We start from the raw sequence: 27,809 nt of genomic DNA on the forward strand, positions 1-27,809 counted from the left end.
CTGTGAGGGAGGAAATGTATTTGTACAAAACGGAAATGAACAAAATTATAAAAAGCATTACTTCTAAATTAAAATTACATAAACACATAAAAAATTTTAAAGGAAACCGATGTAACACTTCAAATAGAAATGTTAAATAGCACTAAAAATTATTACATGAGTCCAAAATTGAATTCTTTAATACTAATTGTTTTACAAATACCTATAAAATAATTTTGGTAAGTTACTTTGGTATCGAAAATTTCACTCCAGTTAAATGTGGAAATCTAGCTTCTGAGGCCCTATAAAGATATTTTTGAAATGTGAAAGATAAATATCAGAATTTCAGTTAATGGGCCTCTAAATATTCAAAATCATTTCACATTCTCCTCTTTAGGAGAAAATGGAGGGATGGAGGAAACATTCATTAGGGATGACTTAAAAATCTACATAAATTTCCAAGCTATATTAAGATACTACACACTCTAAGGTACTACAAAATTCCCAGTCAGAAAAAAATGAAGGAGTCTGTATTTATTTACATGTTATATGACTGCTGTACATATTAAACCAAGAAAAAGCTCTGATTTAAGAATGTAAAAAGAAAAAAAGACTTCTAATTAACCCTGGTTGAATGATCTAAACCAGAATTTGGCAACTTTTTTTTCCATAAAGGGCCAGATACTAAATATTTTAGACTTTGTGGGCCATACAGCCTCTGTTGGAACTACTCAACTCTGCTGCTATAGTACAAGAAAAGCAGCCATAGACAATATGCAATCAAATGAGCTGTATTCCAGTAAAACTTTACAAATAAATAAATAAATAAAGATAGGCAACTGGCCAGATCTAAATCATTTCTTCCATGACACACTGTAATTAGTAAAATTACCACCATATGAATGAAATGTAATTTCTCAAACAATAAATCCCCAAAACATAATCATAGTTGCCAACAGCTCTTTCGGAAGCTGAGATCAATTCATTCAATAGTCATAGCATAAAAAATATGTAGGAGTGGAATAAATCAAAGAGGCAGTTTTCATTCTTAAGAATGGAATTCCAATATACTGTGCAAAGCACTGGTCTCTCTAATCACAAGGAATACTCTATAGGGAATAAAATACCTTTTTTGATGAATCTTCCTTCTCCAGTTGATCCTAGGGGACTAGGTCTAGGTCTTTCAGGAAAATTAACTCCTATGATAAATTTTTTCCATTATTAAATATAATTTGAAAAACAACAGTACATCAGTTAAAATTTGAAAAACTGAATAAAGCAAAACAAAACAAAACAAATTTACTTAAATACAAATCAATCCAAAATGTTCAGGGACTTCCCTGGTGGAGCAGTGGTGAAGAATCCACCTGCCAAGGCAGGGGACACAGGTTCGAGTCCTGGTCCGGGAAGATCCCACATGCCGTGGAGCAAATAAGCCCATGCGCCACGACTACGGAGCCTGTGTTCTAGAGCCCACGAGCCACAACTACTGAGCCTGCGTGCCACAACTACTGAAGCCCGTGCACCTAGAGGCCGTGCTCTGCAACAAGAGAAGCCACTGAAATGAGAAGCCCGCGCGCTGCAACAAAGAGTAGCCCCCGCTCGCCACAACTAGAGAAAGCCCACGCGCAGCAACGAAGACCGAATGCAGCCAAAAATAAATAAATAAATTTATTAAAAACAACAACAACAAAATATTCTTACCACAATCCTGCCACAGTTTCTGGAAAAGCAGAGTTGTTTTTTGTTTCTTTGCTTTATTGCCATATGTGTCTGGTTAGAAAAAAACCGAGAAAATGTGATTCATCATGGGATTATGCTTCCTCTCCTTTAATAAATATGCAGATGCTTTACTCCTACATAGAAAATGCTTTAAATAAATGTACATAAGATGGATTTATAAGTGTCACAAACTACATCCCAAGTCAGTAATAAAGGATCTTTTTCTTAGTAAAAAATAGTTTATAATATTCATCTTGTTTTCTTATAACACCTACAAGTCACCAATGTCAATTAATGCAATAATGGCAGATAAGGACCAAAATGGAGACCACTTTCTGAGTGGCAAGTATGCCATCTATCAAGAGGGCACAATAAGGACCAAAATAGAATCTCAAATGTAAAACAAATTTTGATAAACAGTTTAGATACTTTGAAATTATTCCCGATACCTTTCCTAAGGAAGAGATTCAAAGAGCACAAAGAACAGTCAAAAATCAACCAAAAACTTTCAGGAAAAGAAACATAAATTATGAATAAACACAACTGTATTCAAATGTATCTTACAAGAAAATGTTCTTAGCAGGACTAACTTCAAGAAATATATAAAACATTACCAGGAAAAAGTCATACCTTTTTCGTCTGGCAGATATCTAAAATCCATAGATTCACTAACTTCCTGGTCAGAAGGTCTTCGCAACTGCATTTTTACTGTTACCGGTTCCGTTATAGCTTTGCAATATGGTGGAGTCTTGAAAACAATGGCTACTTGACGGTGTACATCAGCTTGTGAAAAGATACCTTTTGCTTCCCAATCGTTCAACACAAACCGAACTTCTATGTCATCTAGTGAATAGGAAAGCAAATAACAATGGGAAAACAAAGTAAAATCTATCTATCAATCTAAAATATATTCTGAATTCAATGAAACAAACAAACAAAAAAACAAAAAAAATACCTTTCTGAACTTTGTCACAGAGTAGAAATATTTCATCTCCTCCTCTGACACTTCCACAGTTCTTGTTTACACGACAAATTCTTAATTCTGCAGTATTAGGAGCACCTAAATATAAAGGATATTTTTAATGGGTTGCTACCTTAGTAATATGTCTTATTCCTTTCTGATGGAGAATCTTAGGAAAACAACTTATAGGATAGATAAAAGCTTTAGTGTATAAATAAATTAAGGGCACTCAATACCTTAATCATCCACATCTGTCCCTTTCTTTTCTTAAAGGCATTACCCTGGTTTAGAGTGTTAATGACTTCATTTCTAGGCAATGACATGTCCTCTAATTAAATCTCCTTGCTTCTAAATTCTGATTCGTCCTATCCATCATCAGATTAATCTTTTTAAATCATAACCATAACCCTGTGGCAATGCAGTTTTCATGCTTCCTATTATCTGGTCAACATTATTACAATAATTCCCTGGCATTCAAAGCTCTCCATGATGAGGATATTCTGATTTACCTTTATAGTTCTATGTCCCACTATCCTTCTACATGCAAAACTGGTATAGTCATACACCACTGGTGGGTGCATACATAAGAGTATACAAACACACAAATATTTGAGGGCAATTTCATAATCTTTTAACACTATAAATATCCATATCCTTTGATCTAGCATTTGCCAACATTTCTACTTCTACAAATTTATGCTAGAGACATTTGCACAAGATATGCACATGTGGGATATTTATTGCAGAACAATTTGCTAAAGCAAAAAGAAAAAAATTGAGAAGGAAACAAACCAAATGTCTTGTAATAGGGTAATGATTTAGTAAAATTATGATATAAGGAAATATGCAGCTACAGAAAAGAATAAGGTACCTGAAAGGTAAAGAGGTTCAAGATATGCTGCTAAGAGGGAAAAAAAAAAAGGTTAAAAAAAAAAATCAATGATGATTTTTCAAAAAGTTGCCAAAAATATATTGTGTGAATGATGGTGATGATGATGAAACGAGGTATTTGTATATATATGAAGAAGAAACCGGTGAAATATCTTTGGAGGATGAGATGTATAGGAGGTTTACTCTCCTCATTATCTACTTCAGATAGATAACATCTACCCCGTAATGTTTGAATTTTTCCTATAATGAACATACTCTTTTTCTAATTACCAAAATACTTTAAAAAATCATTTTAAAGAGCTAAGGGTAAAAATACAAGAAAATAAATTACTTACGGTTGTCATAAATTGGGTTAGAGACAATAGGAGGTAGAGCAGTTGTCAAATTACCATGTTCATCAGGGAGGAAAACTTGAAAACATAATCTCACCACATTGAGGTCGCAGTCTTCAATATCAAGCAGCTGTTGCTCAGGGACTGAAAAGTACATTTTTTTTTAAGAATACAGAATAGTCACACAGAACTAAAATCCTGCTAAGTCCTCCTCCCTGCCCAATATAGCCTATAACCTTTAGTAGCATCCAAATCTGTCCTAACAAAAATAGAATGGTACATAATCTCAAGACTGCCTTTTATCCTTTTCATCATATAGTCACTATCCAACATAATTTGTTAAGTTATGACCATGGTCAGGAAGTAACTACCCCAGTCATGTGAAATTTAGAGCAGAATCCAAAATTGACATAAATCAAATTTTTACAAAAATGGTTGCAGGTTATACACAATAGAGACTAGGCAGTCATTCATTAATTCAACAAATACGTATTTAGTCTAGTCATGTATTAAGGACTCTGTAAATTATCTCCAAAATCTATATAAGAATTACTCCATTTTACAGATGAGGAACTGATTTTAAAGAAATGAAATTGGGACTTCCCAGGCGGTGCAGTGGTTAAGAATCCGCCTGCCAATGCAGGAAACACAGGTTCGATCCCTGGTCCGGGGAGATCCCACATGCTGCGGAGCAACTAAGCCCATGCGCCACAACTACTGAGCCTGCGCTCTAGAGCCCGCGAGCCACAACTACTGAAGCCCGTGATCCTAGAGCCTGTGCTCCACAACAAGAGAAGCCACCACAATGAGAAGCCCGTGCACCACAACGAAGAGTAGCCCCCGCTCGCCGCAACTAGAGAAAGCCCTCATGCAGCAACGCAGCCAAAATAAATAAATTTATTAAAAAAATAATAATAAAAAATGAAATTACTTGTCCAACATTTCACAGCTAAGAAGTGGCACAGAAGAATTCAAACTCAGGCCATTGAATCCAGAGCCTATGCTCTTAAAAACTGAACTCTATTAGAAAATTTTAGATATGTTTTACATAAAAATGACATACACAGGAATATCTACAAAAATTTAGATCAATATTTTAGGGATTAAATACCAAGGGGATACTAGAGGAGGAAAGTCAGCTAGTTTCCATAAGAAATTTTATGTGCAAACTAGGTTTGCTTAAAAAAAAAAAAAAAAAAAGCTACAGCAGGAAAATTTTACAGTTCTGAAAAAAAAGTTTTTAAACATTCTTTATTACAGAATATAATATAATGACAGTTTGTTAAATTGCTATTTAAAAGAAATCCAGTTCCAAAGGAGAAATTACTGCCTTTTCAAAGATACTATAAGGTGTAGCAATCAACCATAACTAACATAGCTGTATTTTTAAAAAGCATGAAATACACATATTAAATTATACGAACATTTTTAGTTTTCAGAAAGTATTGAAATTTGAAATACTAAATTTGAAAACAGTTAAAACCCCAATTCTTTAGTCTTACAATAAGCAATAACTAATAAAAATGACAATGTACTTTTGACTGTTTTTATTTTAAACTACACTCAGTAGCTATCACAACATTAAAAATTATTCCATTATCAGCAATCTTAAGCCTAGCATTTCAAAGAGCCTATAAAAACATATTTGTACAACTAAAAGGTCAAATGTTATGATACAAACACCTGTACCACAGCAGCATACTCTACTGGCACAATTAGGTAGGCAATGAGACATCTACCTCTTAAAAATAATTTTTTTATAGCATTATAAATTTAGAGTTGAAGACATTAATGTTTCCCAATTCCAAAGATGAGTAATCAATAAACACAAAAATAAATTGACAAGTTTAAAAACAAACCTATGTGAATGGATAAACTGTGACAGCTATACAATAAAAAAGAACTATGGATATATACACAAACATGTATGCATCTCGAAAACATGTGAGCAAAAGGAACTAGATATAAAATATATATCACATGATCCATTATGTGAAAATTCTAAAAAAGATTAATTGATGGCAACAGAAAGCAAATTAATAGCTGACTGGAGCCAGAGATGGGAGAGGGAATTGACCAGGAAGTGGACAAGGAAATTTTTTAGTAATAGCGGTGGTAGTAGAAATATTCCTTATCTTGATTGTGGTGGTGTTACATATATCTGGGTGGATCCTACTGTATATAAATGAGACCTCAAGAAAAGTTTATTTAAAATCTTTTAAAATAGCGCATGAAAGAAAAATACATTCGTTAATAAACCAGGAATGGGAATGAAGATATATTTATTATAAATCACAATATCACAGAAACCCAGAGAGGTAAGTTCAGAATAAGAGGCCTCTTTTTTCCAGATATAGCTTGCCAATTTTGTAAGAGGTAGCTAAGAGGATGAGAAATCGAGTTGAACTCTCAATAGACTATAGGCAAAAAATAAAGGAGTTCAGGGTCTGCTAAGGATGGGGGATCTGATAAATGCCCAGTGCGTTGGTTGGGGCTCTGGAGGAGCTATACCCTAGGAGTAAGGGTGAACTGGATGCGGAGATACCAGACCTCACCTAAATCATTCACTAATTTTAGATGATCTGGGACTGCTAGTGTGACTAGCCACCCACCACAAGAAAGTCTTCTGAAGGGAGAAAACACCCTAGACCTAAACAACTTTGCATATAGGATGACTGGTATTCTATTTTAAATAAGCAGGCATAAGAAGAGACAAAGTAATTTTTTTTTAAAGAAAAGAAAAACAACAGACTATAGAAACAGACCACAAAGGTTCCAAATAATGAAGTTTTCAGATACATGATTTAAAATAACTACACTTAATATATGTAAGGAGTTAAAGACAACATTGAGAGTTTAGTAGAGTACTTGAAACTATTGGAAAAGGAACCAAACAAAATTCTAGAACTGAAAAATACAGTAAACTGAAATTTTAAACATCATCAAATTTATCAACTGTTTTATAGAAAATATTTTGTGTCTTGTCTTTCTATATAAGCCAAGGACTAAAATCTATTTACCAATATTTTATACTAAGAGTTTTTGAAGTGTTGATTTACATTAGAGTCTTTAATCTATTTGAAAGCTGATTTTTATATATGGCGAGAGGTAGGGAATCTAACTTAAATAATCATTTTTTCCAGCTTTGCTTATCAAATATTTCCTCCCTTTCTCTTGATCTGACATGCCACCACTGTCATTTACTAAAGTTTCATATTTTCTTAAGTCTGTTTCTGGGCTCTCAATTTTACTCCACTGGTCAATTTGTCTATTGTTACCCCAATATTACTTAATTAGTATTTATTCATAATAAACCCTAATATCTCATAAGTATTTCTTCATAATAAACCCTAATATCTGATAAGGTCAGTTTTTCATCGCTATTCCTCCTCTATAAATTATCCTCCTTTTCCTGTTCAGAATCATCTTATCACATTTAGTAAAAAATCTTGTTGGGAGTTGTTTGGAATTTCACTGAACCCATATATCAATTTGGGAAAAAATGCAATGTTTATAATATTGATATTAAAGAACATGATATACCTCTCCATCTATTTAGGTGTTCTCTATTATCTCATAATAAAATTTTATAATTTTCTCTAAAGAAATCTTGATCATCATTTCTTAGAGCTGTTGCTAGGTATTTTATATTTTCTGACAATATTTTCTTTAATTATTTGCTGCTGATGTATAAAATGTAACTGACTTTTGTATGTTAATTTTACATGCATTCACCCTTTTAAACATTATATTAATAATCTGTATATCCTTTTGAGTTTTCACTGTAAATAATAGCTTCCAATAATTACAGTTTTATTTCTTCATTTTTGATCAGCTCTGTGCACTGGCTACAATCTCCAGTACAATGTGGAACAGAAGTGGCAAGAGTGCACATCCTTTTCTCATTCCTAACTTTAAAGTGAATGCTTCAGATGTTTCCTCCACTTAGATAATGCTTGCAGTAGGCTTTTAAATATACAGCACAATACAGAATGTCTTATTTTAAAAATTCTGGAATGTGAAAAATGATAGTTGCAAAATCTAGCAAAAGAAAGAATGAGACCAATCAAATTCTCTTAAATTTCTCTTAGTTTAAAATTTCCCTTTATACTCGATCAAAAAGATACATACAAGGTAACAATTATTCTCCTTAATCTATCTTTAGCAATAAATGTCACTCCTTAGTCCTAAGAGCAGTGTATATGCAATAAGAATTTCATTTTTATCAAAAAGATATGATCATGATTTATTTGTTTTCAAAGTAGGGGTTAAATTTTTTAAATCAATTGTAACACCTACTAGCTCTAGAGATCTGACTTTTCTAAAATTTTAATTATTGCTAAATATTACTAAAATTTAAAAATTAACTGCAAAAATGTACAGTATATAGATTAACAATTTTAAGAGCTATGTCTTATTTACGGGAAAAAAAAACAAAGTTTAGTTATAATTCATTTAATTTCTGTTACTTAGAATGTATAGTTATAATAAAAGCTAACATTTAAGCACTTGTGTGCCAGGCAAAAGGTAAATGGTCATAGCAGTCTATCATTAATTACTCATTCTTTCAACATATTTATTGGGCTTCTATTATGTGCTAAAACAAATGTTAGATAGAGATATGAAAAGACAGTGCCTGCCCTTAGTGAGATTAGTGTCTGGATGAGAAACAGATGCATAAACTAAAATTACATAATGTAACATGAAAAGTGTTATAATGGGAGTATGTTCAAGGAGTACTGAAGGCATAAAAGAAGTGCTCCAAGTTCTGCACAGGGTAATAAAGAAGGCTTTCTAAAATGACTGCAATGAAGGATAATGAAGTACACAAGAGCTTTTTATTCTTCTTGCTGTTTAGGCCTTAAGTTTTAAGTGGTGAGGAAAGGCTCTTATTTTCCTGTATTAAACCAGACTTTAGAGACAAGAATCTGTTAGAGATTACCTGCCTTTTTAAACTGTATTCCCTTTCAGACTACCAAAATAAAATAATCCCCCCAAACTCAACTGCAAAACAGCCTTTGTGCTCTCACAACAACTCAATGTCCTCTGTACATGGAAAAAAAGTAAAGTGACTAATAAAACAGAATTGCAAATACTTTACTGTAAAAATCTTACGGATTTTAATCATTGAATATTAGAATTCCTTATATGTCATTAAATACATAACTAGAAAATGACAATTAAAAATTTTTTCCCTGCTTTTGCAGTAAGAGTCCCCTGTGGAGTCTAACTGACATTTTTTTGGTGCCAGCTAAATGGACACTGCTAAAATTTGATACTGGAGCCCTTAAATAAATTCCTCACACAATTTCGACTTCAGCGCATATTAGATAATTTGAACAGGTATTTTACATGAAGCCTCAAGTTTAATACTACTTGACTGTTATATGTCCCTATCTGCAAGAGACAGTTCCTGTTTTAAAGAACTAATGGCAAGAAAGATAAGGACTCGCCTTAAAACATCCTAGATACATGCAAAGTAAAAACAATTTTTAATAGTCTTTGTATTTTCACATATTTGATCTTTAGGGAACAGACTGTCATAATGAGAAAGTCCATAGACCAGAATTTGTAGACCCTATTCTGCTAAACGTTTCCAATTCCATTGTTTCTATATACCATAAAGATATAACACAAAGTCGGCTAGTATCTTGTTATCTTTACCAGTAGAATTTTCCTGTGTTAAGTGATACATCTATAAAAAAGTGTCAGTTCAGCTCTGACAAATTTCTACATAAGTCGTAGAATTTACCAGTATATCCTGAAAATAGCATAGAATAAACAACCAAGAAAGGTCTATAGCTGAGTTCAGACTACTTTAATTAGTTTTTACGGTTTTGAGTTTTTTCAGGGGGATTAGATATTATATGTTTTGCTTAATATTAGAAATGCATATTTTAGGTTTTTATTTCAATATTCTAGGAAAACAATAAAACACAGAATAATTATTTCTATTATGAAAATCATTTCAGAATAGAGAACGAGGGACTTCCCTGGTGGCACAGTGGTTAAGAATCCGCCTGCCAATGCAGGGGACATGGGTTCAAGCCCCGGTCTGGGAAGATCCCACATGCCGTGGAGCAACTAAGCCCATGAGCCACAACTACTGAGCCTGTGCTCTAGAGCCCATGAGCCACAACTACTGAGCCTGCATGCCACAACTACTGAAGCCCATGCACCTAGAGCCTGTGCTCCACAATGAGAGAAGCCACCACAATGAGAAGCCCACGCACCGCAACGAAGAGTAGCCCCCGCCCGCCGCAACTAGAGAAAGCCCGCGGGTAGCAACGAAGACCCAACACAGCCAAAATAAATAAATAAATTAATTAAAAAAAAAAAAAAGAATAGAGAACAAGGCCTACTCTAACCATTCTGCTTAAATTTATAACCCATCCCCCTAACTACAGGTTCCTGGCTCCTTACACTGCTGGTTTTTTCCCTTAGCACTTTTAGTTGTCTAATAAATTATATACCTGTTTAGTAAAGTTGATTGTTAACTGTTGGTCTCTCTCCACTAGAATATACCTTATTCAAAGGGAGGAATTTCTGTCTGTTCTGTTCACTGACTTAATCTGAGCACCTAAAACAACCTAGGACCATAAGGATTACATAAGGTAAAAATCTGTCAAAGGAATGAATGCATAAGTAGTTAAGTTGGGTAACCTACTGTATACAGGTAGGAAACACATTACCTGAAGGTACTTAGCTGTGAAGATAGATATCTAATATAACAGTAATACAAATACATTGTTTAGGTGCCAAAGTGAAATATAAATAAGTTCCATCAGAGACTCTGTCCACAATAAGCATGAAATTAATCTGCTTCAATTAAATGACCTAATAGTTGTCACAAAGCTTTCCATGATCAATTGCTGAGTGAATGGTATAATTAAGAGGATATGACTTCAGTTCTTCAGAGAGAACTGAAAAGGCTTTCAGGGCATTTCAGGTAAGGAAAGCAATTTGAATATTTTTGGTAGACAAGTACAAACAAGGCATGTTCATTCATTTGTTCATTTATTCTGTCAACAAATTTTAATTAAGCCTCTTCCACGTATCTGACACTGGTCTAGGTGCCAGAGATGCACAGAAGAGAGTCCCTACCTTTCAGAGTCTCACGATTTAGTGAGGGAGAAACATGTTAATAAATTTATAGCAAACCATATTAGAATATGTACAGCACTTTGGGAAAACAGAATACTTTGCTCTGAGAAAGTCACAGAAAGCTTGAAAGAAGTGTCCCTTAAACTTGAGGGATGAGCAGAAAGAATTCACCATTGTAGATTAAGGCATTTCATGCTAGGAACTTGCACGTATAAGAACACGTAGTAAGAAAAAATATGGTTCTTCTAACATGACAAGTAATTCAGAATGGCCAACAGTTCAGATGGCATGTGTGCACTCAGTGCTAGGGGAAGGATGGACAGGAAGTTGAGGCAGAGGATGACAGCTAGAAATGACGCTGGAATGGAAAACGGATCAGATTATGAAGGGCTTTAAATGTCATGCTTGAGAAACTGAATCTAGCAAGTATATCAGAGTTTCTCAAAGTGTGGTCCATGGATCACTTGCATTAGAATCATCTAGGGCAGAGATTTTCAAATTGTAGTTTGAGACCCAATGATCATAAAATTAATTTAGTGGGTTCATTAAGCATTGTCTTAAAAAAAAAGAAAAAGAAATGGAATTGAATAGAATAGAAAGCATACTGCATGTACTAAGAGTTTAGGACCCATTGGTCATAAAATTAATTTACTGTGTTGGACATGCATTTTCTTTAAAAAAAAAAAATCAAATGGAAAGGAATGGATTAGAGTATATTGCATGTAGTAAGAATATTGTTTTTTATCTATGTGTGTATGTATTGAGTAGAGAAATAAAATCTATTCCCTACTGTGAGCTGCAGTTAAGAAACATGGATCTAGAGGCTTCTTAAAATACAGAGACCAAGGCCCCACATTAGACCTATCAAATTAGGGAAAATGTGGCCTGGATTCTACATTTTTAGCAAGTACTAAGGGATTCCTATGCACATTCAGATTGAGAGTCACTGGTGAAGGTGATGTGGAGTCACTGAAGGATAATAAGCAGAGTTTTGAAATGATTCATATTGGTTTCAGAAGAATCTTTTTGGATGTAGAGTGTATAAACTGCCTGGAGGGTGATCTAGAATAGAGGCAGGAACACAAGTTTAGAGGCTATCAATAACGGTCCAGGCTAAAAAACGATGTAAGCTTACATTCCTACAATGGTAGTGAGAAGAACAGAGACGACTGACTGAGAGATGGTCAGGGTGGATAAACAAAACAGTTTTTCTGGAATAGAGAATGGTTCATGAAGAGGAGCAGTGGACAAGAAGGTAGGAAAGATATGTTGGAGCTACATGTGGAAGATTTCCAATTTAGGGCCATTTCGTTTTTAAACTATTTAAGGAGCCATTGCAACTTTTTAATCACAATAATACACTAAAGCACTGTTCTAAGATTATTCTAATGGGGGGGGGGAGTTAATACAACAGTTAATACAACAAGCATAGTTGAGATAAAGCAATGCGCCCGAGAGCCAGGCTACCTGTTTTCAAATCCTAGCTACACCAGGTATTATTTCCTTAGGATAATTTTCAAAAGTAGAAAATTTCTGGGTCAGGAGTATGCTCATTTAAAATTTTGATTTATTGCTAAAGTAAAAGGCCAACTTTTAAATTAAAGTGGCCATCAAGTCTAGGCATAGTATGAAACAGGGATAATGCAGTATAAAACAAGGAGATTATAAATAATAGCTACCACTTATTAAGCATTATTTGTATGTCAAGGAGTAAATGTTAAGTACTTTATGTACACTATTTTATTTAATCATTACAACACTGCTTCACAGAAGAGAAAACCAAAGCTTTGGTTACATAACTTTCCCAAGTCACGTAGCATGTACAAGTGGCAGTGCTGGAATTCAAATCCAGATCTCCTGACTCCAGTGGAAAGGGCATTAAAAAGGGAAATGCAGGAGTCAAAAGGCAGATGGGCCATCTGTGGAAGTTTGGGGGGTTTTCTGATTTTTGTTTTTACCAATCCAGAACAAGGCATGATATTAATAACATATACTCATACAGCACTTAGAATAGTTCCTAGTATATAATAAGTGCTTTACATATTTTACTTCATTTAATTCTTATAACAACCTATGAAGTACGTACTATTATTATCTCCACTTTATAAATAAGGAAATGAAGGCATAGAAAATATTTAAGGAAAAAAAAATCACACAAGAGGGACTTCCCTGGTGGTCCAGTGGTTAAGAATCCGCCTGCCAATGCAGGGGACACAGGTTTGAGCCCTGGTCCGGGAAGATCCCACATGCCGCAGAGCAGCTAAGTAACTAAGACCATGCGCCACAACTACTGAGCCTGCATGCCACAACTACTGAGCCTGCATGCCACAACTACTGAAGCCCGCGCGCCTAGAGCCCGTGCTCCACAACGAGAGAAGCCACCACAATGAGAGGCCCACACACCGCAACGAAGAGTACCCCCGCTCACTGCAACTAGAGAAAGCCCATGCGCAGCAACGAAGACCCAACACAGCCAAAAATAAATAAATAAATAAATAAATAAATTTATTAAAAAAAAGAAATCACACAAGAGTTCAAAGTCTATATTCAATGGAGTTTTTTTAGTAAATTGAAAATAACTTAAACGTTTATTAATAGATGACTAGATAAACAAATTAAAGCCTACCCAAACCACAGAATACTGTTAAAAAGTAAACTAGATTTATAAGTACTAATATGGAAAGATGTTTAAGATATATTCCTGAGTGAAAAGTAAGAAGCAGTAGATTAGGAAGTGTAACATGACTCCATTTATATAAAAAATACATGTGTGTGTATATATATACATGACACACGTATAAAGAAAATTCTAGAAAAATTTACATCAAATTTAACAGTAGTCTCTTACAGTGAGTAATACTGAAGAGAAAGAAGGGGACTTTTGCTTTTTGTGTTATACTAAATAGTATGAAAAATAAAGACCTAGAGAAAAGAGATGCAGACCTTATAATTCATAAAAACACTACTTGTCTATGAGCATATTCTTTAAATTATCATCATATCCCTGAAATTATTTTTAAACATCCACGAAAAACACAAACTAACAATATAAGGATATCTTAAATATGACAAAGAAATCTATGCTTTGAAAATTTTATAGTTGTTCAATACCTGAATTATGCATATTTAAGTGGCTGCAGATGACTTTACAATGGAGACCACTGTAGTGTAGGATGTCAGCTTGGTAGTCATTTTTCTATTCAAGAAATATAGCCCTCACCTATTCTGTAGCAATTGTGGCACCATTACCAGGTGCTACACCAGACAGTGTCATCCCCAACAAAATCCACTAAACAGTAAATATCTAGCCATACACACAAATATACTATTAAAATATTTTGTATAGCCTCTACTATTTCTATACTACTTCCACATTGGGATTAATTTAAGTTTCACTGTTGAATATGCCCTTGAGTTAAATGCACTCCAATACCTTATAACCACAGTGCCTATTCAATATTCAGAGAGGGGAGTATATATTGTCTGCTGGAGTGGCAAAAGGAAGGCCACATTCCAAAAGAATCAGAATATTTTTGAGAGGGTTTTCTTATAGAAAACAATGACACTCTTCACTGATAGTAGAAAGCCTTGTGTGAATAAGAATTTTTTTTTCAACACTGAAGCATTTTAAATATACTTCAATCCTCATTTACAGGTGTAAGACAAGTATATAAGTTAACACAGAACTTAAGACAGCTTTTTAAAGCACAGGTTGAAAATACAAATAGAAATCATTTAACACAATAAGTCAATATCCAAATAATAGAAATAATTAAATCAAACATACTTACCATTGAAAGGATTGATTCCTGCCCTTATTCTTGAAATAATAGCTTCTTTTACTTCTTTTTTTTTTACACATCGAATACCCAAATTTTGAAAACTAGAAGGAAAACACAGAGCTTTCAAATTTCCTTATAGCTGAACACAAGGACACATAAATGAGGTTTTATTAAAGAATACTGCAAAAATCAAGCATATATCCAGCACTGAAGGGTCATCATAATGTCAGATGGAGACATGAAAAGCATGAAGTACATTTCCAATTGCTATGATAAAGATGTGAGGATAAAAAAATGGGGCTATATTTCTAAGAGAATTGTTAAAAGAAAAGCAGCGTATACTTTATCACTTTTACATACAGTATTTTATGGTTAGATCTTACTAATATTCCTGCATCAAATATACCAAAGTAGACAAAGATTAAGAGGAAAGCAACACCAAAAAGCTAAAATTCACCACCCAAACGAATTCATAATCAAATCAATAAAATCTGTACATTTGATAATGTAAAGCAAAAGTTGTAAAAAGATGCCCACAGGCTGACACCTACAGGTATAGTTTTGCTGAGCTCATAGAAGTGTTGACTACATTTTAAAAAAATGTGCGTAGACTACCAACATTTAAAAACCAGGTAACTGCATATAAACGTTCTGGATTTCTGGCTTCTCTTGAACATTTTAAAGGTCTGGCAACAGTAGATTGGCACAGAAACACCCGGCTGGAGCTAAGCACCTGAGGCCCCATTTATACAGGGCTCTGCAGTTTGCTACAGTGCCTGCTAATCCTCTTACACCTCAGCCTCTCCACTCCACGGACATCTGGTTTTTGACTTCAAATGACTTCACTGCCAGCAGCAGTGGAATATGTTTTGTGCCTTATCATATGAAGTTATAATAATCATTCATCATAAGAAAGCATCAAACTACATAGTTTTTTCATTAGAAAGATATTTAATACTAACAATAATATTTAACAAAAGTTTCAAAATGTCATTTATGGAAAATTTCTCAACTGCTACAAATATTACTAATTTGCATATGTGTAGTACAGATGATGGTGGGGGGAACTCCCCTACCACCACCAGTCATACTTGTTCCCACATGGAAAAACCATGACATCATTAAAGTTGGGTGGGTGTGAATAAGGAAGCAAAACTTGGTTATACTAACATTACTGTTTGTTCAAACTTGACATGGCCCTTTGCACCAGGAGGTCGCTTGCCTTGTTTGCCCCCTCCATGCGTTGTTGTCTTATTGTTCATGCTCTTCACATTCACCACACCTGCGATTTTGTTAGCACCTAAAATATCTTTAACATTTCCTTCTTCTGCCTCCAATAATTAAAAAGTAAATCTTGAACTTGTAATCCTTTCTTGAAACCTTGAAACCATGATTGTCTTCCTCAAAAGTATTGCACTTCTTTGAAAGATTCTTAGGTTGGTTCTCACTTTTTCTTTGACAAAAGATTTTAAAGAACTCTTTGTTTTTATATATTTATACACTACTTGATAGTTTCATCTGAATAATCATATTTGACTCCTATTCACACACTGAAATTCTCACATGAGGAAACCAAGGATCACAGAGATTATATGAATCAATTTCTCATTCATTCATAGTCATTCAACAAGTTCTGGGGTTCCTACTATGTACCAAAAACTCTGATAAGTAATGGGAGTATACAATCCCTCCTCTCATGGAGCTTACAGTCTAGAGCAGGGGTTGGCAAACTATAGCCCATGGACTAAATCTGGCCCACCACCTGTTCTCGTAAATAAAGTTTTACTCGAACAAACTGATTTGTTGGCATATTATCTACAGGTACTTTCATGCCACAACAGCAGAGTTGAGCAGGTACAGCAGAGACCACAGGGCCTGCAAAGCCTAAAATATTTACTATCTGGTCCTTACAGAAAAAGTTTGCTGAAACTTTTTTTCTAGTGAAACAGATATGAAGTAATCACACACCAAGATGCTAAACTGAAATCATGACAAGTTTTATAAAGGAGATACACATGATGTCACGGGAACCTATGATGGCAGAGAGTTGATCAATTAGTATGTTGGTGATGGAGTCACTGAGAGAAGTGGATAGATTCAAGACCTATTTAGGAGGTACCTGTTAGTGAATTCAACGTGTGCACCTCTGTGAGGAGGTGTCAAGGATGACACCTATGTTTGCTTTTATAGCAAGTAGTAAAACAAGGTACACTGGAAGACCAATTTTGAGAGGAAAGAGGTATATATGATCAGAGTAAGATCATGGTTTGGAGCATATTCTATTTGAGGTGCTTTTGAGCTATTTAAGAGAATATGTCAAAAAGGCAATCACCCTTATTACCATTCCCTACTGAAAGAAACCAGAGATCCTTAGAAAAAACTGAAGATTTCAAGGTTTGGGCAAGAAAAGTACAAGTAAGTCTTGAACACTTCGCTGTGTCAGAAAGTAAAGAAGTGCTCGAAGAAAGATGGGGACATGTCAAAAGGACACAGGAAACAGTTTGAAGGGGCTTGCATTGGTCAAGTTTGGGTCAATTTGAAAATCAAAATAATAATGCTAGTAATGGACTAGCATTCAATTATAATACACTGAATAAAAGAATCCATGAGTCTATAGTGGTATTTTTTCAACTGAGGTAGGGGAAGATGGAAAAGTTTTTCTTTACAATAGAATGCCAATTAATATCACCAATGGGAAAAAACTAATATCGCATCTCCTAAAACATTATTTTGAGAACAATTCAGCATCACCTCTGTAGGTTTCTCATCCAAACTATTTCATGTTAACATGAAATTATTATTCATGGTAACATGGACATAATCATGAGCAACCATTCAGACTAATCCACATTGAACAACATTCTTCAAAACAACCTAAACTCTTCAAAAATGTTAATGTCATGAAAGACCAACAAAGGCCAAGAAACTGTTCTAAATTAAAGGAGACTAAATAAGCATGACACCTAAAAATAATGTATGATCCTTAACAGGATCTTGGATTGAGGGGAAAGGTAGGACAGCCCTAACAGGCATTATTGGGCATCACTGGACATAATTAAGGTAGTCCAAAAATTTAACTGCCTGTAACTAGGATTGAGAAAGAACAGCCAGAGAAGTAAGAAGTAAAACAGGAGAGTTTGTTCTCACTAAATCAGAAATCAAGGAATAATAATGTTCCAATAAAGGAGTAATCTACAATGTAAAATGCTATTGGGAGGTCAAATAATATAAACAGGAAATACTTCTTGCCAAGTTTGTATAACTAGATAGTTTATGTTTTGTGTTGTTACTGAAAGAGGAATATTTTAAAAGTATACTTTCTAAATGGTTACTGCTAGTATTTAAGGAGGCTACTAATCTTTTCCTGTTGCAACTGGTTTCATTTTTCCTCAAAGGCAACACATGTTCGTTACAAAAAATGAATTATAAAATAAACACCAGTTAAAAGAACATAAAACCCCACAATTCTTTCCACCCAGAGACAACTACTATCAATACCTTAGTGTTTATACTACTATGTATATGTACGTTTACTTTTGAAAAAATTATTTATCACGTACACCTGAAACTAAAACAACATTGTTAATCAACGATACTCCAATATAAAATGAAAATTTTAAAAAGTATTTATCACACATTGTTTTAAAGCCCTATTTTATTTATCTAAATATTGGGAATATCATTCTATACAAAGACATATATGCAAGGTTATTTTTAAGGCTACATAGGAGTACACTGCATGGATATACCAGTTTATTTAACTAATCCCCCTTTGTTTATTATCTGGATTGCTTCTAACTTTTTGCCATCACAAACAAAGCTTCAATGAACATCGTTATAGCTAAGTTTCTGAACATGCTTAATTAGAAATTATTTCCTCAGGATAAATTCCTAGAAATAGAATTGCTAGTTCAAGAGACATTCATATTTTTCAGGCTTTTGCTATGTAGTTGTTAAAGTGCCTACCGGAAAGATTATATTTATTTACACTCTCACCAATAGGATGAATGGATCCATCCAGCAGCCTCAAACACAAAGTATTACATACTTTTAAAAAATCTTAGAACTATTGCTGTAGTTAATTTTATAACTGCCCTTTTCAAATAATAATTCCAGTTTTCCAGTTGATTTTCTCACATCTGGCAATTTTTAAGTTAACTATCAATGAAAAGAGAGTAAAAATTTATGAAACAAAATCTTTCATAAGTTGTTCAAACTAAGAAAGAAAATCGCAGCGTAAAATAAGTTTGTTTACTTTTAGTTACAATAAAGAAGTATTCCTGCTACCATGATGGGCTGTGTCTACTAATAAAGAATGAAAGGGTAGTTCCAATGCAAATGATAAGAAAATGTACATGTATACTATAGTAAATAGAAGTACAGTGAGGAATTAGTTTATTCTGCTAAAAAATAACAGAGGTACATGGATAAGAATCAAGAGCATTCATTCTATGCTTATTCTATTCCTAAAAATGTCTGTGACTGTGTACTTACAACAAAGGTCTACGTTCTTGTCCAAATTCTGCTTCATAGTAGCCATCTCTGCAGTCTTTTCCTACTAAATCATGAGGATGAGGTTTATATGGGTCATTCTTTGTTACTAATGTAATTCTCACTTTTCCTTTTCCATAGTAGTTCATAATCTGAAAAGGGGGGAAATTAAATATATGATCCATAAATACGTCTCATTAAGAACTGATCTACAAAATGAGAGTTCAATTTATATAATATAGTTAGCCCTAAATAAAGTCCAATTGACTGGCAACTGCAGTTTGGATGAAACTTTACAGAGAATACCAGTAGAGAAGAATTTACCTCTCAGTTCCTTGGCATATTATTTTGTGCCCTAATTCAATTGGTCATATCATCTGATTTTTGCTTATTTTCCTTTGAAAACAAGTAAAATTACACCAAAATATTATCACAGAGCATGAGGAAATTCTAAGATGTTGAGTCACTGAATGCCATGCTCTTATATTCATTGTCATACCATAAACATCCCTTCAAAGTATATATTTAGGGCTTCCCTGGTGGCACAGTGGCTAAGAATCCGCCTGCCAATGCAGGGGACACGGGTTGGAGCCCTGGTCCGGGAAGATCCCACATGCCACGGAGCAACTAAGCTCGTGCGCCACAACTACTGAGCCTGTGCTCTAGGGCCCACAAGATACAACTACTGAGCCCGCGTGCTGCAACTACTGAAGCCGGTGCACCTAGAGCCTGTGCTCCACAACAAGAGAGGCCACGGCAATAACATGCCCACGCACCGCAACAAACAGTAGCCCCCACTCGCCTCAACTAGAGAAAGCCCGCGCGCAGCAACGAAGACCCAATGCAGCCAAAAAACGAAAAAGCATATATTTAAGCCATAATGGAAATGATAGCACACAAATATGATCATTTTACTTAATACATTACATTTCATTTCACAAAAATATTTGTTAATCAGTAAGCATACTGCAAGTGTTCACTGTATAACAGGCAATAAATCAAGTTGAGTTTTGCAAAATTAAGTTTTCGCACAGAACACTGAGAAAGAAGAGAAGAGTTAAACATGGGAGAGGAAGGAAGCATGTGGGAATGAGCTAATGTTCAGGTTGGAAGCTAGCAAATTTGCAAGCACAAATGGCAAGGCAGTTAAGTAAGAATAGGTGGTTTCACAGGTAAAAGGGCATTAAAATCCATAATTTTGAATTTAAACTTAATTTGAACAGTAACCAGAAAGTATTTATTGCCTTTCTGAATAAAAGAGAAGGTAACAACTTAAATGTGTAAGGTTGGGAATTCCCTGGTGGTCCAGTGGTTAGGATTCCGTGCTTCCATTGCAGGGGCACAGGTTCGATCCCTGGTTGGGGAACTAAGATCCCGCAAGCCGTGTGGTGCAGCCAAAAAAAAAAGAAAAAAAGAAAAAAAGCATAAGGTAGGCTAATGTAGAACTCAAGCTGCAAAGTTGTTTAGAACGTACTGGAATGGTAAGGATATAGATCTTAGAAATATTAAAGAGAATGTATAGAATAAGCTGAATTATGGAGAAGAGTTAAAATTCGCTCTTAAAGGAATAGAAGATTACTGTTTTCTTATTTACCTTTTATTAGCACCTCTCCCATTTTAACATTATATAAAAAGACTTAGATCTAACTCAAATCCATATTGCTAACAAAAAAATGTGATAGAAGATTGGAATTTGTAATTCAATATGTAATTTTGCCATTGGCTTGTTATATAACTTAGCATTTCCTTTAAGTTCAATAGAGTAAACTCTGTAACTAATCTAGTTATAAAATAGTGAATTCAGATCTGCTGATGAAACATTGAATAACACTTTTCAAAAATCCACTCTGCCATTAAGGTTTTAAATTGGCATTTAAAGAATAAAAAAAACAATCATTAAAAACTGAAGGAAATGTATATAAAATACAAATATAGTATAGTTTATAATTATAGTATATTACCAAAGTCAAACTGCTTTAAAAATTTATGCTAATATGAAAAAACTATATTTAAAAAGTGGCGGGGGCTTCCCTGGTGGCGCAGTGGTTGAGAGTCTGCCTGCCAATGCAGGGGACACGGGCTCGAGCCCTGGCCTGGGAGGATCCCACATGCCGCGGAGCAACTCGGCCCGTGAGCCACAGTTACTGAGCCTGCGCGTCTGGAGCCTGTGCTCCGCAACAGGAGAGGCCGCGACAGTGAGAGGCCCGCGCACCGCGATGAAGAGTGGCCCCCGCTTGCTGCAACTAGAGAAAGCCCTCGCGCAGAAACGAAGACCCAACACAGCCATAAAAATTAATTAACACAGCCATAAAAATTAATTAATAAAAAAAAAAAAAGTGGCAATGTTTCAAATCAGTCAAAGCAACCCAGAGTATCAGGGATAGGCAATAAAGGTAAGGGGGAAAAAAGACAAAAATGTTCTCTTTTTACATAGACCCTAGATTAACCAAGTGACTGCAGGAAGAATTCTAATTGAATTCCCAAATGCATGTTTTCAATCTACAGAACAATTCTGATCACCTCTGGAAGGAGAGAATGCTTTTTCCTCATTAGCTTTTTGTTCCATAAAAGGGATCATCATCCAAGAGCTGCCAGTGTACATTAAGCACTGGGAATCACTCTACTTAGATTAACACACAATGTATAACTATCCACAGGGATGAAGAATCCATGCTGTACTTAAGAAATGTCCCTAGAATTCTATGCAGTATAGATCAATTAAAAAGAAGAAAAAGGAAGAAAAAGCTGGTGGAGATCACTGTGAAGAAGCTGGGTCTTTAACATAGTTGCTGTAGCTAAAATATGAAGCAACTAAGGACACACACACACAGGAGAATGGTCTATTACCTGGATAGATGGGTACGTTCGGTTGTTGTCTGTGCTGTGCTCCCCTGGAATGCTGCCTGCTGATCGCCCTTCACATTTGTATCTAAAACGCATTCCCCTCTGCCTGGGTTGTTCAATTATCTCTATACATGGGTTATATCCACCTGAAAATTTTAAAAGGGGGGAGGGTGAGATTACAATAGAAAAGATAATGGATTTTAACCGTTTTGTTTTTTATAAAACAGTAGACTAAAAAATTTTCCCTCTCAATATTAAATTACAAGGTTGAAATGTAATTATCAAAGATTGGGTGGTAAAGACACTCTTCTCTCTCATTCAAATTGAGCTCCCGTACAGTGTAAACACAAGTCATTCAAATCATATTTACTGGTTAGCACTTTATCGTTTAATATCTATAACTAATGCCAGAGTGAAGTTCTGTGATAACCACTTCAGAGATACCCACTTACATGAGACCAAGCAGAAGGGTTTTCCCCCAAAATTCTCCCAGAAGGGTCAAGAAGATAGCCTTCAGAAGTACAATATTATATTCCAAAAGTGACTTTGCTTGATTTTACATTAGACTTAACAGTGGACTAAAAGACTGTTCATTGAAAATGAAAATGTATTTAAATCCTTGCAGAAGGAAATGTTAAGTTTTTTATATCTCCATTGGAATCTTAAAGGACTTATACATAGTAGAGCAAAACAAGTTCCAGAAGGGACTTTACACTCAAAAGAATTTTCAGTCAGTCCCACTTGAAGTATAAGACACAACAGAAGAAAAGAAAATAATTATTTACTTTCTATAACAAATGTAATTCAAAATATATACCTTTAGAATCAATACTGATACACAGAACAACATGGATGAATCTCAAAATAAATATGCTGAGTGAAAGAAGCCAGATCAAAAGTGTACATACTGTTATGATTCCATTTATATAAAACTCTAGAATATGTAAACTAATCTATAATGATAGAAAGCAGATCACTGGTTGCCTAAGCATAGGGGTGTGGAGTGGATGGGGAACTTTGGGGAATGACAGACATGTTAATTACTTGATTGTGGTGATGATCTCAAAATTGTATAAATATGTCAAAAGTTATAAAATTGCATACTTTAAACAACATGTGCAATTTATTGTACATTAGTTATATGTCAATAAAGCTGTCTAAAACATATGCACTTTTGCCCCCTCTTATTATCCAAATCAAGGAAATGACATTTAATAAAGACACTCAAGTGTGCTTACAAGTAGGGTACTTAGCAACGTATCTTTATTTCAGGGGTATAAAGATGTCTTCCACTAAAAAAACCCCCAAATCAAAAACCAGAACCCCCCAAAAAACCCTCCCTCAATCAGTTTAGTGATTTCTAAATTCCCACAATTAAGATATCCATTTATTTGACTAAAGGCTTATCCTCTGTTATGATGCAAGCAAATCTTCAGAAAGGGTAACACAGTGGGTATTATCAGTGCAGTATGGGGAAGAGGCCTTTTGAGTACTACTCAGCCACATCTTAACATTGAAGACCCTGGAAATATCATATCTCTTAAGTTTCCTACTCTATAAAATGGAGATAATAACAACAGCACCTACCACATAGGGTTGCTGTATTAGAGATAACGTGTTAGGTTCTTACCAAATGTCAGGCATATAACAAATATTCAGTAAATGGTCTATTATTATTTTGAATGCTTTCTTGAAAACAATGATTTATAGTAATACCATGACAGTATATATACAACTGCTTCTTTCAAGGATCTTACAGAATAGTGAGGCAAACAACACAAATTATTAGACTATAGAGGAAGCAACAAAATTTTGTTTATGCTAACAAAATTCTGCATAAAATTGTAATAAGAGCAAAAGAGTCAGGAAAGCCTAACTATGTCAAAGGACAAAAAGAGGTACTGAAGCAAAAGGATGGGGAGGGGGAAGGGAGAAAGGCAGGCATTCTAGAGAAAGGGAAGAGTGTGTCCAAAGGTGGAGGCACAGAAAAAAAGAGCTAAAGAATCACAATACAGCCCCAATGGAAATGAAGTACACTTCCACCCTTAGGAAGAGAACCAAAGCCAGAGTACATTTGGAGATTTGGATTTCATTCTATGAGTGACAGAGAATCAATGAAAGGTTTTATGCAGGGGAATCACATGATCTGATTGACATTTTAGAGTAAGAATTCTGGTGGCAGTGACAGATTAAAAAGAAAAGGGAAAGCAAGGTGATCAGTTTAGCAAGGTGATCAGAGGCTGTTACAGTAATGTGGGCAATGATGAGAGTATTTCTGAAATTTGGTAGTGATAATAGGAATGAAGGATTATTTAAAAGATAATATTGACAGTACTTGGTGACTGAACGAATATTAGGGTTAAGAGAAAGTAAAGAATCATTGATGGCTCCATATTTTCTACTTTGTGTTACTAAGTAAAGTATTACTGGTATCTTTAATTTTATTCTGTTTGGTTTAGACTCCCTGCGCTTGAATTTACTACTTATTTGTTTATTCAAAAGACAGAGCCAGGGAAAATTGACTTTAACCTAATCAAGTTAATAATACTTATTTCAATTTTACTGAAAAATGTAATGCATGCAGATGAGTATTTCAATTTTGCATCCTTGGGAGGGATAAACTGGGAGATTGGGATTGACATATACACACTACTATATATGAAATAGATAACAAATAAGAACCTACTCTATAGGACTTCTCTGGTGGTCCAGTGGTTAAGAATCTGCCTGCCAATGCAGGGAACACAGGTTCGATCCCTGGTCTGGGAAGATCCCACATGCTGCGGGGCAACTACTGAGCCTGTGCTCTAGAGCCTGTGTGCCGCAACTATTGAGCCCACACGCCACAACTACTGAAGCCTGCGCCCTCTGGGGCCCATGTGCCGCAACTACTGAAGCCCTCACACCTAGAGCCTGTGCTCTGCTACAAGAGAAGCCACTGCAATGAGAAGCCCGTGCACTGCAAGAAGAGTAGCCCCTGCTCGCCGCAACTAGAGAAAGCCCGTGCGCAGCAACAAAGACCCAGCGCAGCCAAAAAAAAAGAACCTACTGTATAGCACAGGGAACTCTACTCAATATTCTGTAATGACTTATATGAGAAAAGAATCTAAAAAAGAGTGGATATATATTTGTATATATATGTATATATATATGATTCACTTTGCTGGTACAAGAGAAACTAACACAACATTGTAAGTGAACTATACTCTAATAAAAATTAATTAAAAAAGACAAAAAATTTCACAACCTTATATATCCTTGTATATTTCAAATAATCAAATTCACATTTCAGTTTCAAATATTTCACATCCTTATACATCCCTGTAGGAGTATTTAAAAGAAAGTACATTTTCCTCTGAAAAGGAAGTTCAAAATACTCAACAGTATTTTTTAAGTAATATCTTAAATCATCCTTGTGGTTGAACTAAAGGTCAAATAAATCCCTGCCCACTGCTTATTTAAAGGTGTCTTAGTGGGAAGTTGATATAGAATGACATCACTAATGGTAAGTGGCTAACTTTTGAGGCAGGAGTGTGAATAAAAGTGCTAGGCTTAAAGTGAGCACTCAAATATTTCATTGGTTATACAACACTTCCTTAAACTAGAAAGTATGTTTAAGAAAAAAGTCTGGAGACAAGAGAACAGAAAAGCAGTTGTTGAAAGATTAAATAAAACATTTTTTAAAGAGTTTTAAATTCTAAAAATGACAAATATTAGTTATCATATAACATCAAGTACTTAAAAAAACTCTCGAACTCTATTCTTTCTATTGTAGAAGCTCTTTATTGGTAAAAAGTCTAACAACCAGAGTTTACTGTAATATTCTCCATTCCCCAGCTGGAAATAATCTTCCCCTCCTCTAAACTATCACAGCGTTTTGTTTATGGCAATTATTGCAAATAACTGTAAGTTAGGGAAGACTCACTGTTTTATTTCTTCTTGAAAAAAAAGCTACTTGTTTTATTTCTTCAAACAACTTGTTTTATTTCTTCAAGCTACCTAAAGGCAGGAATTGTGTCCTACTCATCAGTGCCTTGCACAGATATTCAGTAAATATCTGTGGAATGAATGACTGAAAATCTAAAGATCTTTTTGTTTGTGTACATTATGCAAACACTGAAAGACTATATTAATAATTATTCAGATTTTCCTTATTAGGTTGTACTACTAAGGAAAAAAACAGTGCTTTGTAAGTACTAAACTCGCTACACCTTCATACTCCTCATACCTATTCATCTTCTAATTTCTTTATCTGTATTTATAATTTAAAAAAAACTTCCCAGCTGTAAATCATTTATAATATCATGCATCAGTACAGTGTATCATTTACTTCCTTCCTCAGTACCCTGTTCTGAAGTGCCATCCTTCCTGAAGATAAAAAGTGGTGAAATGCAATCATCTATGGAGTGGAAGTTGGTAAAACATAAATCAGGGAACTGTAGAGAAAATGAGTACTCTTAACTAAGATTATCTCAAATCACTACAGTTTTGAAAATCATAGAAATGTCTTCAAAAGTTGGTTCTAAACAAGCTGATTACTGTACTTTTCTTTAACCAATATTATGCACAGCTGGGATTGACCCCTAAATTTTTAACAGTATTGTAAAATGCTCATACAGACCAGAATAACATCTGAAATATAGCCAAAATGTTTGCAAGATATATTTATGTTTTTATTTGCACTTAGGCAAGAAAGAGTGCTCTTTGAGTTTTTAAGATTAAAAAAAGAAAGTACACTGGAAAAAAAAGAAAAAAAAAGAACGTACATTGAAATAAAAGATAAAAGTGGATGATCAACTGTCAGACAGCTAGCACTGGGAACCAGCATTAATTGCACAGTGAAAAAATGTTAATTATAGTAATTAAAACACTGTTTTAAGGCACTTTAATATACATTTATCATTTGATCCTCTTAACTTTAGCCTCATAAAAACAGGACAGGAATTATTATCCCATTTTACAGTTGATAAAACTAAAGTTCAAAATTATATAAAGCTATAAGAAAAAGAAATTATGAATGACATTAGCAAATATGACAGCTGGGATCCCAGGGGGGTCAAATTCAAAGAACAAGCAGCATAAAAGCAGCTGTGGATAAAGTCACAATAACTGATATAGCAAATAAGCTAAAATAAATGCAACTTAGTTTAAGAAGATAATGCATCTTGGCACAGGCAAGTGAGTATTTAGATCCAATGAAAGTCCTGAAACAAAGTTCATATTGGGGCTATATATCAGAATCACCTAGGTAGCTTTTTCAAAAAACATACATGTCCTGACCCCACCTGAGATCTGCTGAATAGAGATAGAAATCCATCTAAAGCCCAGACTTGTTTCTGAAAAAAACTTTCCAAGCAATTTGAACACACTCTTGATTAAGAACCATTGCCCTAAAACATAAAGAAGTGGCAACAACAACGCACATATCTGGAGAAGCAACCCCAAAATTCATGTACAAGGATGAGCCGGGTGATGGATAGACTAGGTGGAGGAATTCTGACTACCTGTAACTCTCTCCCACTCTAAAAAGCTTACCCAAATGCAAGCAAGAGAAAAAAAGCACTATTACAGAAATAGCCTTCAACTGCACTGATATTTAAAATAAATCTTTTACAAAATTAATATTTTAACTATCATCAGTAACACATCTTACAAGACAGCATGCCAATGTGTGAACACCACAGTTTTGAATAACTGACTAGA

General features: G+C 34.6%; 1 protein-coding gene across 1 annotated transcript in view; it reads right to left on the reverse strand.

Annotated features, from left to right (window-relative positions):
• The window catches only part of REL (REL proto-oncogene, NF-kB subunit), a 39,160-nt gene that overhangs the window by 6,554 nt on the left and 4,797 nt on the right, over nt 1–27,809 (reverse strand). Inside the window, exons 2-9 of the mRNA XM_082358178.1 lie at nt 22,110–22,252; nt 19,266–19,414; nt 14,781–14,872; nt 3,889–4,029; nt 2,657–2,761; nt 2,332–2,544; nt 1,684–1,752; nt 1,107–1,178 (exon numbers count right to left, since the gene is read on the reverse strand). Coding sequence (XP_082214304.1) covers nt 1,107–1,178; nt 1,684–1,752; nt 2,332–2,544; nt 2,657–2,761; nt 3,889–4,029; nt 14,781–14,872; nt 19,266–19,414; nt 22,110–22,252 — 984 coding nt within the window. The remainder of the gene's footprint in view (nt 1–1,106; nt 1,179–1,683; nt 1,753–2,331; nt 2,545–2,656; nt 2,762–3,888; nt 4,030–14,780; nt 14,873–19,265; nt 19,415–22,109; nt 22,253–27,809) is intronic.

Source organism: Balaenoptera borealis, assembly GCF_965194805.1.
Source record: "Balaenoptera borealis genome assembly, chromosome: 15".
Lineage (NCBI taxonomy): Eukaryota > Metazoa > Chordata > Mammalia > Artiodactyla > Balaenopteridae > Balaenoptera > Balaenoptera borealis.